Below are 15,495 nucleotides of genomic sequence, written 5' to 3'. Positions count from 1 at the left end.
AAAACGAACTTTTCCATGTTATTTATCTTTCTTTTTCTAAATTTACACACATTGCAACAGCCTCCGGGCACGAGGACAGGGAATGAAATACAGTAACAGATTGGCTGAAATCAGATAAGCACCCAGCTCAGCCTGTAGCCTGCCTGCCGGTGCATCGCCGCATTAGGCAGGAGCCTTGGAGAACAGATGAGCCTGCGTGGCTTGGATCTTTTATTAGTCTTTGGTTTGGTGACTATACAGGGCAATGGTTACTCAGTCTTCAAAAAAAAAACAAAAAGCCCTCGCCATCTGGCTTAGATAAGGCAATGAGTCCAGATGTTCCTGTCATACACGGTATACCCCCTGGGACACTGCCCAGGCTTGGGATCGGCCCGGATTCTTTACCACCCCAGGGCTTTGGCTTCCTGGGACCCCCTCCTTCTGGCCAGCTTAGTTCCTGTCCGCCACTTCCACCAAAGAGCCCATCTGTAGTGCCACCCAGCTCACAGCTGAGTTCTCTTAAGGTGAACTCCCCTCCACCCCCGACAAACCACTAAAAGTTTCTCAGAGGCCAGGGTTGAGCGTGGTTGGCATGTCTGCTTTCCTCCCATCATGTAGCAACAGAACCTGTCCCCAGCTTGAAATTCCCCTGTGTCCGCAGCAGGTGTGAGGAGCCTGAGGCTGACAGGCTGGACGGCCCCTGCCCACAGGCTTCTCGTCGTGCCACAAGTGACTCCAGGGGCACGGCTGTCATCCTAGCGGCATTCCTCCGCGAGCCCGCAGCTCCCTGGCATGGGCCTCTGCCCGGCACGGAATCCTGGGACCTTGTCTTCAGCCAGATGACTTTCACCTTGACATCACATGTAGCTTCATCTCGTGGTGATGACCTGACGCCCAAGTCACTGGGTAGTCCGGTTGGTTGCTGGAGCCTTTGCAATTCAGAATATGCTCTAGTCACATTGTCAACAGTGGAAACAGCGTCAGGGATTGCCTTGCAAGTGCTGGAGCAGAGCGGTGGAAGAAAGGGAAATTTATCACTGTCTATCCCTCGGAGCCTTTTGAATTTCATGCCATATCTGTGTTTTATCTATTAAACATATAAATCGATGGATCAAATATATATATAATAGAGGACATTCATTTCTTTAACACATATAAATGCAGCCCCTGGTTCTGTGCCAGGGGCTGTGATTCAGGCCGGGGATGCAGCCGTGGGCGAGGCGGGGTCCCTGTCCGTGAGCGGCTCCCAGCCCAGAGGAAGGCCGCCAAGCAGCAGGCAGTCGCCATCTGGGCTGGCCGCCGCCGGGGGGTCTCCACACAGGGTCTCATCCAGTAATGACGGATCTGAATCCTCGGCCTCAGCTTGTCTTGCTATTTCTACTTAGTTTTGCAGATGGAGCTTCCCCCAGTGCACATGTGGCGGCCACGGTGAAGCAGATCTGAGTAGAGCTGTCTTAGGAGGAAGGCGCAGGTGCACAGCGTCTCGAGGGCTGGCCCTGGTTTGGGAGAGCTGCCTCCTGGAGGAGGGTCTCGGTCTGCCCTTGGCTGAGCGCCGACCTCTCTCCCTTGGTCTCAGGCCATGACTTAAAGTGTCCCGCTTCCCTCATTTGCTGGGGTTTCCTTCCTCCCTCCCTCCCTTCCTTCCTCCCTCCCTCCCTCCCTTCCTTCCTCCCTCCCTCCCTTCTTTCCTCCCTCCCTCCCTCCCTTCCTTCCTCCCTCCCTCCCTCCCTTCCTTCCTCCCTCCCTCCCTTCCTTCCTCCCTCCCTCCCTCCCTTCCTCCCTCCCTCCCTCCCTCCCTTCCTTCCTCCCTTCTTCCCTCCCTTACTCCCTCCCTCCCCCTTTTTCCCCCCCAATTTGTATTGTATGTTTCCTTCCTTCCTTCCTCCCCACCCTTCCTTTCTTTCTTCTCATCTGCTCTTCCATTTCCTGAGGACTTTAGGTTAAAAGGCTAACTGGATTTTTTTTAATTGCGGTAAATTTACATAACATACACTCAACCTCCTTAAAAGGTACAATTCAGTGGCATTTAGTACATTCATGCTGTTGTACAACCATCACCTCTAATTTCAAAACACTTTCATCACCCTGGGAGGACACCCCGGCCCCACTGAGCAGCTGCTCCCCACTCCTCCCCGCCCCCAGGCCCTGGCAGCTACTAATCTGCTTTCTGACTCCGTGGATTTACCTAGTTTGAGTATTTCATGTAAATGCAATCATCCATCATGTGACCTTTTGTGTCACTTGGCATGATGCTTTCAGGGTCGTCCACATGGTAGCATGTATCCGTCCTTCATTCCTTTTTATGGCTGAGTAACATCCCATCGTATGGATAGACCACGATTTGTTTCTCCATTTATCAGTTGGTGGACATTTGGCCGTGGCGACAGTGCTGCTGCGGAGTAACTGGCTTTTAAACTTCCTACATTATTTCTCTGGGCCCCACTGATGTTGGGATTATCATTAGCATTCACGTGGCGGTTGTTTATATCCTGTCTTCATCTGCTGCATCGTCACCACAGTGATCTTTCTCAAACACCCTTCTGTTGAGAAACATTTCATGGCTATCCCCCTTGCCCCTTCTTTTTCTCCCTCTTTTTATTTTGTTTTGCTTTCCTTTTCCTCCTGTAATGAAAACAACTTCATTGTCTTTCTGCCCCATGCTACAGCCCTTGAAGAATCAAACATTACATACAAACATGGAAAAGAAAAAAGTCACTGAGAATCCCACTCTCCTGAAAGAGCTGACTACCCACTGACATTTTAGAGATCACTTTGTCCTATATCTCTTTATGAACAAGTGCATGTACATCTATGTAAGTTTCAAGGAATGGGACAGTATCATAGACGTTTTATTGTGGATATTCCCCATCATTCTCCTCCCCTCCATTGACATCCCCACCCCAGCCCTGCCTCCTCAACCCCCAAACCCGGGTCAGCCATCTCATGTGTCCTGGGCACAGGCCCTAGAGTCAGAGAGCTTCGGTTTGAGTTCTGGTTCTGCCGCTTACTAGTTGTGTGATCCCGGCAAATCATTAACCTCTTATGCCTCAGTCTTTCCTTCTGTAAAATAGGCATAATAATCACACCTATGTCAGATCATTCTGAGGGTTATTCGCTAATTCATGTAAAGTGCTCAGAACGGAGCCCTACACGTAGAGCTCATTAAACAGCAGCCGCGTGCTGCTGTGCTATCTCTACCGCTGGGTGCCCAGGAGTCGCCAGGCATGGGGGAAGCAACGAAGTATACAAAAACAGTATCTTGTCTTCCAGAAACTTCCAGTCTATATAAGGAAATCAGAAAACAACACATGGAAAGGTAACCAGTTAGAGAAGACTAGATAGTGCAAGGCACATTAATTGCAGATGAAGGGACTAGGCCGGGTGCAGCAGAGCTGGCAGGTTGGGGGTGCCAGGGAGAATGACAAACAGCTGATGTATGAATTGGCTCTTCGGGGCCTGACAGGAATTAAGTCTAAGAGCAGAGGGACACCCTCATTGTCAAGGTCACGGAGGTGCAGGGACATGAGGCCTTGCTCTCGTGGAGGGAGGAGAGGAGGCGAGGACTGGGTGAAAGCAAGGAGCCAGGTTGCCAGGCCCTGACGTGTCTGGCACACCACCCTTCAGCTGCTCTGTGAGCAGATTCTCTTTGCCTCTGTGCCGCTGCAGGAACCTTCCTTTCTTCTGGGTAGAATCTTTCATGAACAGAAGAGTTCACCTCCACCAGGCTGCTGTGAGAGGAGAGGTCTTGCCTCCTTCCCACCCTGTCCTCATCATACCTTCCTCCCTTCTCTTGTCCCCAAACAGCGTCAACACTTCTACATCAGGACGCGGCTAGCGCGGGTCCAGGCACTCCCGCACCAGCAGGGACAGGGTGGGGGGCCCCCAGTACATCTTCTCACACTCAAGACACCTTTGTGTGTGTCGTAAGCATTGTACAGACTCCGCCCTTTAAGAACGGTGCTTATGTGGGGAGCAGAGCCACTTTGCAGAAAAACTCTCCTCTCTGTCTCCGTGGTTCAAGATGGAAGGCTCCCCTCGCATCTCAAGATGGGCTGCTTTCTTGTGTGCCCACACGATGCCTTTCTTTCTCTCGGGGCGCTGTTCAGCCGGATCCTGGGCAAGGAGCGCTGTGTGCAAAGGGAATTCAAACCAAAGGAGCATCACATCCTCATCCTAACGGGTTTAAATATAAGTGCAATGGTTACCGTATCTCCAGTGCTAGGAGTTTTCATGTTTTTAAAGACTGATGTGAAGCCCTGCTGAAAGGTTTGTGTAGGAAGGAACACTTCTTTTTCTCCCCCTTTTTAAACAGTAGCGCTAGTTGGCATGACAACCTGCGCTATTAAAAGTAAAGCAACAAGCACCGCTTTCTCTGTTTTTTAGAATGAACCCAAGCTGCTAAGGAATTGTTTCTTGAATTTGACTATTAATGGCTCCATTTTGACAGAATGTTTTGGGGTCCATTTTGAAGGGTGTGTGTATCCCCTCTACACAGACATGGCAGCTTTAAAGACAGAAATGGTTTTTTTGTCTTTCCTGTTGAATTCGTATTCATTTGTTTATGGTAAATCTCAACAACTTTATAGTTCTGTGGGTAGGACTGTCTGGCTCGTGCTTGTACCAAAGGGGCATCTACGCGTCCGTACCCCAAACACTTATTTAATCAGGGAGACTTGTAGAAAACACTTGAACATCTAACTACATCTGCTTAACCGGCCTATCATTTGTTAGTTTACACTAACATTTGGTATTTCATGCAGCCCCACTCACTCTGCAGAAACCCAGCCTTGACCTACATGCCAGGGTCCCTAGAAGGCATCAGGGTGGCCTGATGCAAACGGAACCGCAGACTTCTGAGAAATCGAGGCAGAGCGTTTGGTTCGTGATAGGTGCACAATAAACACTTGCTGAATAAACCCGTGCTTCAAAACCAATGTACATTCTCATCCTGCTTTCCTTTGGTTTGGGGGTAAACTGTCCCTGGATGTGCAATGAGTGTATCTTCCCCAGGTAGGCCCAAAGGTTAAAGGTCCTTTACTTGGGAAATAGCAGAGGAAGAGGTGGGCCCTGCTTGGGGCAGAGCACTGACTGGTGCAGATCCCAGCTCTGGTCCAGCTTTGGGGGTCAGCCCAGTAGGGATCAACTACATCATTCTTGAACGACAGGCCTGCCCTGAAGAATCGCAGCCACTGATGTGGCCACAGGTGTCTATATTCCCACCCTTATGGGTATGTTTTTTGAAATAAGCATCATTGTTCTCTTCTTATGGCCCTCAAGGTAAAAAATTTTTCAACTTAAAAAATGCCATATTAACCATTTTAAAATATATAATTCAGTGGCATCAATTGGATCCACAGTGTTGTGTAACCAATATGTCTGTTTCCATACTTTTCCATCACCCCAAACAGAAGCTCTGTACCTATTAAGCAATACTCCCCATTCCTGCAACCCCCATAACCTGGTAACCTCTAAGCTACTTTTTGTGTCTGTGAATTTGCCTATTCTGGGTACATTATACAAATGGAATCATGCAGTACTAGTGTTTTGGTTCTGGCTGACTTCACTTAGCCTAGTGTTTCCAAGGTTCAGCTATGTTGTAATAATATATCTGATAGCGTGTATCAGAACTCCATTCCTTTTCAGAGCTGAGTAATATTCCATCGTGTGTATATGCCACATGTTGTTTATTCATTCGTCTGTTGATGGACGTGTGGATTGTTTTCACCTTTTGGCTATTGTGAATAATGCAGTGATGGACACGTATCTGAGTTCCTGTTTTCAGTTCTTTTGGGTATATGTCCAAGAGTAAAATTGCCAGGTCACATGGTAATTCTATGTTTAACTTTCTGAAGAACTACCAAACTGTTTTTCACGGCAGCTGCACCATTTTATGTTCCAAGCAGCAAGGCACGAGTGTTCCAGTTTCTCCACATTCTCACCCACGCTTTTATTTTTTGTTTTTGTTTTTTTGCTGTTGTTGTTGTATTATAGCCATTCCAGTAGGCGTGAAATGGTATCTCATTGTGAGTTTGCCTGTTGACTAGTGATGTTGAACATCTTTTCACGTGCATATTCATCATCTGCGTTATCTTGTTTGGACTAATGTCTGTTCAAGACCTTTGCCCATTTTTTAAAAAATTATTTTTTTATTTATCTAATTTTGGCTGCTTTGGGTCTTCGTTGCTGTGTGCGGGCTTTCTGTAGTTGCGTCGAGCGGGGGCTGCTCTTCGTTGCGGTGTGCGGGCTTCTCATTGCGGTGGCTTCTCTTGTTGTGGAGCATGGGCTCTAGGCGCCTGGGCTTCAGTCGTTGTGGCCCATGGGCTCTAGAGCACAGGCTCAGTAGTTGTGGCGCCTGGGCTTAGTTGTTCCGCGGCATGTGGGATCTTCCCGGACCAGGGATCGAACCCATGTCCCCTGCGTTGGCAGGAGGATTCTTAACCACTGGACCACCAGGGAAGTCCCCTTTGCCCATTTTTATATTGGGCTGTTTGTCTTTTTGTTGTTGAGTTATAGGAGTTCTTTATTTAATGTGGATAAGAACCTTAACAGATACATGATTTGCAAATACTTTTTCCCATTCTGTAGGTTGTCTTTTCACTTTCTTGACAATGTCCTTTGATGCGCACAAGTTCTTAATTCTGATGAAGTCTAGTGTACTGATTTTTTTCTTTTGTTGCTCATGCTTTTGGTGTCATATCTAAGAATCCGTTGCCAAATCCAAGGTCATGAAGATTTGTCTGGGGCCCCCTTACAGGACAACCAGAAGAATGGATCCTAACATTCGACCTATATTCAAGCATTCGTTGAACACCTACTTTGTGTAAGACACACCTCTCGGGAGCACCCGGGACACCTTACTTCCCTCCCTACTTCTTGTGTGTGTCAAGGGGCCACCATGGTTGAAGTCCCTGGTGCCCAGAGCCAGGGGAGAAGGACTGAAAACAAAGACCAAAAGGTGAGGGCAGTTGGGGAGAGAGGAGGGAGAGGAATGAAATGCCCATTTCCTGAGTTTAGGGATTCATTTTGTAAGAATAACAAAGGGCTACATCAGCAAAAGAGCAGATGGAGCGGTATTTGAGTAGAAACCTGGCAACCCTTTACTCACTGTGCAAACTTGATCCAGTTGCTTCTCATCCTCGAAGGGAGAGCGTGCCGGAGGGTGGCGTCCAGCGTTCACGCTCTGTAATAAAGTCTGTGACCTTTGAAAAACAACCCACTCTCTACTGCCCCACCATGGCCAGAGGCAGCGGTGACCTCTAATTTAAGCATCTGCTGAAGTAATAAAGGTTTGACACTCCTCTGCTTGGAGCCATATCGCTGCTTTAGAGCAGAAAGAGAAACGGGAAGCGGGGGCACGGACGTGGGGTTTGCTCCGTTTTATTTCCAGTTTAAGGGGAGAAAACTTGAGCAAGCCTTGATGGGTGTTGTCTGTGTTTCCTCAAAACTGGGTAGGAGGACTTTTATTTGTAGCTGAGAGTCCCATCAGCCTGACTTTTAGAAGCTTTTCCTGGCCCCAGACTCCTTGTAGAGTAGATCTCTCGAACTCCGCTTTAATTTGTACTTTTATATGCAGTTAATTTAGAAATAAGGGCTCTGACCTGAGCATCATGAGACCTGGCTTCTAATTCCAGGGCTGCCACTGTGTGACCCTGGGCTGGTCCTATCTCCTCTCTCTAGGTCTTAGTTTCCATATCCTTAGTAAAGTAAGAATGGGACGAGATCATCTCGAAGGTCAACACGCTCTCTGATTATATCAATCTGTGGGTCTAAGATAATGGTCCAGAATGTCTAAATTGCTTAGATAGTTTTTCATTGCTTAGTTTTTCACCGCTAAAGTAAGGAAATGAAATATTATTCATATACCATGTTAAATTTTTAAAAATTGTTACACACCTGCCAGGAATTACATTTATTAATCGATTCATTAAGTATATACGATGTAGAAAAGAAAAGCTTCCTAATCAATCGAAGGATCTAGGTTATGAGAACTTGTAGGATATGGCCAACCTGTCCACAAAGGTGAATAATGGAGACAGTTCTCTATGTTTTTTGTTCTATTTGAATAGTGATGAATTTTAGACATCCCCTCCAGGCTAAATTTGAGGGGTATCTGATTATTTTATTCCTGCCCCCTCCCCCATGGGTTTTGGAATCTCACCGTTGAATTCCAAATATAGACGTTGGCTTTTCCTTGCTTGTGGTATTGCACAGCTGTCACTGCCATGCACCCAGTTCGTGTAATTGGGCTTTGCATACTAGGAAGGTAATTGCTAAATCCTTTTCTTCTGCCAGAAGAACTTCTCATCCCTGGAGCCCCCTCAGAGACGGCTCGTTTATGAAAAGCCAAATTAGGAGACTGGAAGGGATGAGCTCTTGCTACCAAAAGGAAATAACATTTTTGGAAGTGACATTTTGATGACCACTCAAATGATTAGGATGCCAATTAGAGTCTAATTATTGTTCTACCAAATATTCTTGGTATTAAATGAATGTTATCTGGGATTTAGAGAGAGGTGGCAGTAAGTCTGATTGCAGCAAATGGACCTGTCTTTCCTGGTAGAGATAATACTGTTGCCAAATCCATCTTCTTTCCTTGTAAGGGAGATGATTTGGAGATATCACCTGCTGTTTTGTGTGGGTGACTAAGGGATCTGCAGATCTGCATTGGAGTCCACGTCCCTCTCCCCAGGCCCACACTGCCGTCTCTCCGCTGGACATTGGAAGTGGAAAAGGGCCAGCTCTCATCTCCCCCTTTCCACTTAGGGGCTCCCTTCCTCTCTCCCCCTGCCCTCCACTGGCACCCCAGCCCCGTTCCCAGGGCTCCTCGCCGCAGATCTAGCCCTGCAGCAGCATCCACTACTTCTTTGTTTCATGAAAGCGACATCAGCAGTAGCATGTTTATTGCATTCGCTCTGTGCCAGACACTCTTCTAAGCATTTTACACGTATGACTTCCTTTAACCCAATAACAACCCTCTGGCTGGTGAGCGAGGCGTTTGGATTAAGCTTAGGCAGTCTGGCCTTAGAGCCGCTGCCATCAGCACGTGCTGCTCTCCTCTCCAGCCACCAGCCAGGCTGGGTCTGGGGGACCGAAGCCGCCTCTTATATGCACCCCACTCCCGTCTGTCTCCATCCTGCAACACCTACATCTTCTTCCATTTTCATTAGTACCTCTTTTAGACTGGAACCGTTATTGAAATGTGAATTATCTCACTTTATAGCATATATTCTGCTCCCAGGCTCCTTACTTCATTAAAACTGGAATTTTTAAATTTATGGACAAGATGTTATGCTGTCTGTGATCTGCATCAAAATAATATGTTGGGGAGAAATGGGTAGGGATACAAATGAAACAGGTTGAGAACTGAGTTGGTAGTTGAAATAGGGCGAAGGGTACACGGGGATTTATTATGCTATTTCCCCTATCTTTGTGTTTGAAATTTTTCAACAATAAAAATTTTTTATCACCAAACTTCTTATTTGTATCAAAGGCAGTTAACTCACAGAGAACAGGAATAGTAATAATAAAAATTTTTAAGAAGGAAAATAAACTGGAAATTTTTACTCTGTCACATACATATGTGTTTAAGGTGCTTAAAAGGGATAGCCAAACAGAACTGGGGTGAGCAAAGACCTAGTCTAAGGGGCAGAGGCTGTGGATAGCAGGTGCTCCAGTGACGCCCCAAGTTCCCTTGGGTCTTAGATGCATTCTTTGGAAGAGCGCTTCCTTTGTGATTGAGGTATGTCGACCTGAGTGCTTAGAGATTTATGTAATCTCCGTGTTTACAGGGACATAGGGGAGGACGCGTTACATAGCCGAGCAGTACGCTTGGCATCAGGATTTCAGGAGCATCTGGAGCTGTCTGGGCACTTTTTCAGAGCCAGCTGCCGTCATTGTATAGAGGATGCCAAGAGCCCACAGGAAGACAGAGCCATCGGCTCTGAGGCCAGAGCGCCAATACTTTTGAATTGGGGTGAAGGGTTAATTTGTAATTGTTGGTTTGCGTTTCCTAACTCTCTCTATGACACCCCGATGGCTTATAATGGGACGTGGGTAGTTACAGTTATGAGAATGGGGTCCGAGCTGGGAGGGGCTGTGAAAGATGTGCAGTGTAGAGGAAACCGTGGCCTGGGTACATCTTTGTCAAATCGTGCGCCTTTGAGATGGGCCACCGTGATGCTGGTGGGCATCTCTGGGATCTGTGAAGTTTCCTGAAAATTCAGCAAGCTGGAAAGGCCTCAGTCCTCAGAGCTCCAGGGATCCCCAAGAGGACACAGGAGCGAGGGCCCCTCAGCAGTACAAAATATTGTTGAATCTCGGGAGTATTTCAGGGAACATGTGGCATTTTTAGGAGGCTTTTATTTAGCTATACTCTGCTTTATGCGGTAGGGATGGGCCCAATCAATTGAGTGGCTTGTCTGTAATTAACGTCTCAGAGGCAGTGGAGAGCTATGGATAAGCGCTCCAGCTCTGGAACCAGACCACCTGTGTGCAGATCCTGGCTCTGCCACAGCTCTCTGAGATCCTGCATGGTCACATGGCAGAGTTGTGCTCCATTTCCCTCCTCTGTAAATGTAACAGTTCCTGCTTGGACCTTGTTGGGTCATTAGGACCAGCGAACGAGGCAGTTCCTGTAAAGCAATTAGAAGAGCACTTGGCTGCAGTGTTAGCAAAGAGCTTGTTGTCTCAGCGAGTCTGGGCTGTTGTAACAAAATACCACAGACTGCGTGGCTTGTACGCAACAAACGTTTATTTCTCACAATTCTGGAGGCTGGGAAGTCCAAGGTCATGAGTGGCAGATTTGATGTCTGGTGAAGGCCTGCTTTCTGGTTGCAGACTGCCCGCTGTTCACCCAGTGGAAGGGGCAAGGAATCTCTCTGTGGCTCCGCCCTCATGACCCAATCAACCCCAAAGGCCCCGCCTCCTAACACGGTCACATTGGGGATTAGGTTTCAACATAAGAATTTGGGGGGGGGACACAGACTTTTAGTCCATACCACTTATTAAGGAAATAATAAACATGTATTCTAACAGTTTGGTTCCATAAAGTTGTACATTATTTTCAAGGGTCTCAGATTGAATCCTTTTCTAAAATGAGGAAACATTTTGTAAAGTAAATAATTATTTCTGATATAATGTATTATACATTTGAATTTTCATATATTAAATTTGGGTAAAATGATAGATGTCATGTTACATTTTCTCTTTTAATATAAGAATGTTAATTTTAGGTAATAGCTAACCTTTTTTTAGCACCTACTAGCCTGTATCTGAAGTACTGTTCCTGTTGCTTATTATGTATTAACTAATTTAATCTTCCTGATAACTCTCTACATTAATCACTGTTATATTTCTCACTTTACGGTGAGGAATCTGGGTATAGAGAAGTTAATTGGCTTGCCCAAATTCACACACTTAATCTATGGTGATTCTTTATTTCTAGCTGCTGTACGTGTCATGAATTCCCTATTCTGGAAAGTTCTCAGGCAGAAGTAGTACAGCTACTTGTTGGGGGCTGGGTGGTAGGGGGTGCTATCAGAGGGGCCTGAAGCATTTGATCGGGTGCACCTTCAGAGCCTTGGTTGTAGGTAACAGACCTGACTTGTCAATTCAGGCAGAAAAGTCATGCATCTACCAATGCATACCGTTTAGCACACAGGACCCACAGAAGGCTAAAGAACAGGGGTGAGCAGAAATTGAGGAGGCAAAGCCCCCTGCCCCAGCCTGGGAGGATACTGTTAACTCTGGAGGGCCTCCACCAACCCAGCTGCTACCACGGCCCCCAGGCCTGGCCACGGAAAACAACTTCCAACAGCCCGTCCCCCTGCCCAGACCTCTGGATGCAGCTCGCTGGCAGGAGCATCTCACTGGCCAGGCTCAGGTCACGTGACACACTCCAGTTGCTTCCCTCCTTCATTCACCCTTAGGTTTGGCACCTGGAAAGCAGAGTCAAAAAAAAAAAATTAAAAAAAAAAAGAGTCAAAAAAAAAAAAACCAAAAAAAACAAAAAAAAAAAAACAAAAAAAAAGAGTCAAAAAAAAAAAAAAAAAAAAAAAAAAAGAAAGCAGAGTCTGTTCCCCTTTTATCTAGGATGTCCTTACCCCAACCCCTGCCTGAAAATAAACAGGAAAGTTTTGAGGTGATAGGCAGCCAAAATGACAAATGTCCCTTCCGTTAAGAGACTTCGACTAGATGCTTCCCAAGTTCCCTGGTAGCCCCACGATTCTGAGTCTACTCTTTATGAGGGCTGGTATTTCCCTGGAGCACCTGGAGTGGAGCTCTATACTGATTAGGCTTCCATGAATGTTTCTCACTGAAGATAATGAGTATGTTGGCCTTTGTCACAAAAGAAAATAAGGATGCACACTTATTTATAAGATCTAGCTTTTTGATTCAGAGCAGACTGTTTGAGCTGTGAGATCCTTTTGTTTATCAGGAAAGAAGTTGATGTTTATTGTTCTTCTTCACAAAAGGAGGCAGAAAAGCACTTAAACCTTTAAATGTCTCCGTGTACACATTTAAGTGCTTAGTGGTTATATTGCAATGAATTAGTTGAGTGGAGCTGTAGAACAAACCTCATTTTTGATCATTATCTACCTACTTCTCTCCACATACTGACTCCTTTGCCTACTTCCACCAATGTGATCATCATTCTGGTTTCCTTCTTCATCATCCCTCATCCCCCTTCCCTAAGTCAGTTTCCAAGCACTGTTGGCTTTTCACCGCTTGGCGTTCTCTCCTTAATACCTGTCCTGCCCCACGTGCTCCCAGCCCGTGCCGCCCCACACCTGGGTTAGGTCTTCCCGCACCACCGCATCTCGCCCATTTGATCTTCTCAGCGAGCTACTTTCCTCTTTTTACACCCACTGTGCTTCTTAAAGGCACAGTAATGCTTTCTTGTTGCTCATCTGTGTAGCAGAGCAGGTAAGAGGGCTCTGGCGACAGATTCAGATCCCAGCTCTGCTATTCAGTGTTTTTATTAGTGAGAGGTGTATCCAGAAGTAATGAACAAAACCACCATATAGTGAGTGCCTTAACCAAATATGAGTTTATTTTTTCCCCATGGCAGGAAGTCTGAGGAGAGGCAGCTGCAGCATCTCATGATATCAGAGGCCCGGCGCCTTCTCTCTTAATGCTCAGTCATTCTAGAGGGTAGCATTTGTCCTCACGCTTCTCACTTCCTGGCCGCCCCACCTCCAGTATTGAGTCTGTGTCCCGGGCGGAAGAAGGACCAGGGCTGAGGGCAAAGTGTATGCCAACTGCAGATGCCCTCCCCTTAACTTCTGCCAACATCCTGGTCTAGGATGGAGTCACATGTCCACCCCCGAGTTTTTGACGAAGTGTGTCTCCAGTGGGATCAGAATAAGGGACCGAGTGTCCGTTTTACATCCTACACCATCATCAGCATGGGCTTATTAACTGCTTATACTTCGCTTCTTAATATATTTTTTAGGGCAGGTTTTCACAGTAAACCAACCAGCATAGTATTTACTGTGACTTTCTCTGAATACCGTTTAAAATCCTGGAATTCTTTCCTCCTCTCACCCCTTCACTTTACCTGTATCATGACCGTCTCTGTGGCTGCTTTGTCTCTCAGCCCCAGCCCCCTGCCCCTCCCTCCTTGGGCACCCGTGAATCCTGAGCATCCCACCTGTGCTTCTCCTCCGCTCCCGGGCTGCATGGAGCGTCGCTGGAGAAAAGGGGTCACGTGGTGCCGTAGGTGCCACTGCATGTCCACGTGGTGCCGTAGGTGCCACCGCATGTCCACGTGGTGCCGTAGGTGCCACCGCATGTCCATCAGTCTTTGAGGTGACCCTGATGGGAGCTGTCTGCCCTCTCAGGGTGAAGGTTTTGTTGCTGTTTAAGGCTTTTCTGTTCATTTAAAAACCTCCTCGGGAGAAGGCCTCACGTGAGAGGCCCATTGTTCCAGGGGCCTGGCTTTCTAACTCATCTCTGCACTTTCTTCTCTGCCTGCTAGTTCCCCTCAGGTTGCCTCCCCAGTCTCTCTTTCTCTCTGTCTCTCTCTCTGTCGTTCTCTCTAATAAACACACACACACACACACACACACACACACACACACACACACACACCCCTGCATACACAGACCTTCCGTGCCATGGGTTTGCTCCCGGGTATGTAGGCCGGAGACTCTGGGGGTCCCCTTCACTCCCTCCATCTCACCAGCCACCCGCTCCTTCCTTGGGTGGCCCTTCCTTGCTGATTCTAATTCAGACACATTTCTTGCTTCTGTCCTTGTTTCTGAAGTCCCTGGACCATTCTATCCACCTTATTCCTGGCCTTCATCCACCCTGGTCATACAGCCCCCTGGTCATACACCCCCCTCATCCCATGATCTCCCTTAGGTTCTGACATGGTCGTGTCACTCTGTGCAGAAACCAGAGGCTCCTCATGGATTGGGTGAACTGCATTTGTAGATCTCCCGCCTCGGGCGGGCACTGAGGAGACAGCGAAGACAGGATCTCTGCCCTGGATAGTTTCTCAGAGTGGGATTGGGCTGGACTGGGCTGGGCTGGGCTGGGCTGGGCTGGACTGGGCTGGGCTGGGCTGGACTGGGCTGGACTGGGCTGGGCTGGGCTGGGCTGGGCTGGACTGGACTGGGTTGGGCTGGGCTGGGCTGGGCTGGACTGGGTTGGGCTGGGCTGGGCTGGGCTGGACTGGACTGGGCTGGGCTGGGCTGGGGCGGGTGAAGACATCACATTAACACAGGTATGAACTCTGGGAGCACAGAGGAGGGAGAACCAAAACTGGGGAGGGGGAGGGAGATGGAACAACTCAGACAAGGAGCCGCCATGTCAGACTCTCAGTGACGCGGCCCCAGCCGCGCCTGCCTCCTGGCCGCCCGTGCCCTCAGCTGGGTTTATACTGGACCACTTGTCATTGGCACATCGAAGCATCCTCTTTCGTGCCTCCACGTCCTTGTCTGTCCCCCCTCTTCCCGGAGCACCATTTCTGAATCCTAGCTGTGTTTTTCTCCCTTCTCATCCAACAGAACTGGCTCAAGTACCAGTCTTCCAGGATGCCATTCCCAATGCCCGTGACCGCTTTCCCACAGTACTTTCTGTTTCCTCCTCTTGGGACACTTGTCAGTTGGGACCTTGTATTTGAGTAGTTTGTGTACCTGCCTCTTTGCCTGTATTGGATGAAAAGCTACTTGGGATCAAGGGTTGTGTTGTAGTCAGCTGTGGATTGCCCCCGGCTTCTGGCCCAGGGGGCTGCCTCGGGGGGCGCCTCGGGAGGGTTCGGAGGAGCAGGGTGCTTTAAGCATTCCAGGGAAGCAGATGTGGTGGGACTGCTCTTAGTGCGCACAGACGCACACTCACACCTGCCCAGCTGCGCCACCGGCAGTTCTTACCTGTCTGCATTTGTTCTTCTCTCCAATCCAGTGCTTAGAAAGAGCCATGAAGTTTGCCTTTGAGGAGTTCCACCTCTGGTACCAGTTTGCTCTGTCACTCATGGCTGCTGGAAAAGTGAGTCTCCCTTTCTGACATGCAATC

General features: G+C 48.0%; 1 protein-coding gene across 12 annotated transcripts in view; it reads left to right on the top strand.

The window, feature by feature from the left end:
• TTC7B (tetratricopeptide repeat domain 7B) overlaps positions 1–15,495 on the top strand; it is a 238,036-nt gene that overhangs the window by 123,005 nt on the left and 99,536 nt on the right. For all 12 annotated transcript variants that reach the window (XM_049706983.1, XM_049706986.1, XM_049706981.1 and 9 more), the window contains one exon: positions 15,385–15,468. In XM_049706983.1, coding sequence (XP_049562940.1) covers positions 15,385–15,468 — 84 coding nt within the window. The remainder of the gene's footprint in view (positions 1–15,384; positions 15,469–15,495) is intronic.

The sequence above is a fragment of the Orcinus orca genome, chromosome 2, assembly GCF_937001465.1.
Source record: "Orcinus orca chromosome 2, mOrcOrc1.1, whole genome shotgun sequence".
Taxonomy (NCBI): Eukaryota; Metazoa; Chordata; class Mammalia; order Artiodactyla; family Delphinidae; genus Orcinus; species Orcinus orca.
Note: the sequence above shows the minus strand (reverse complement) of the source record. Positions and strands in the feature narration are given on the sequence as shown.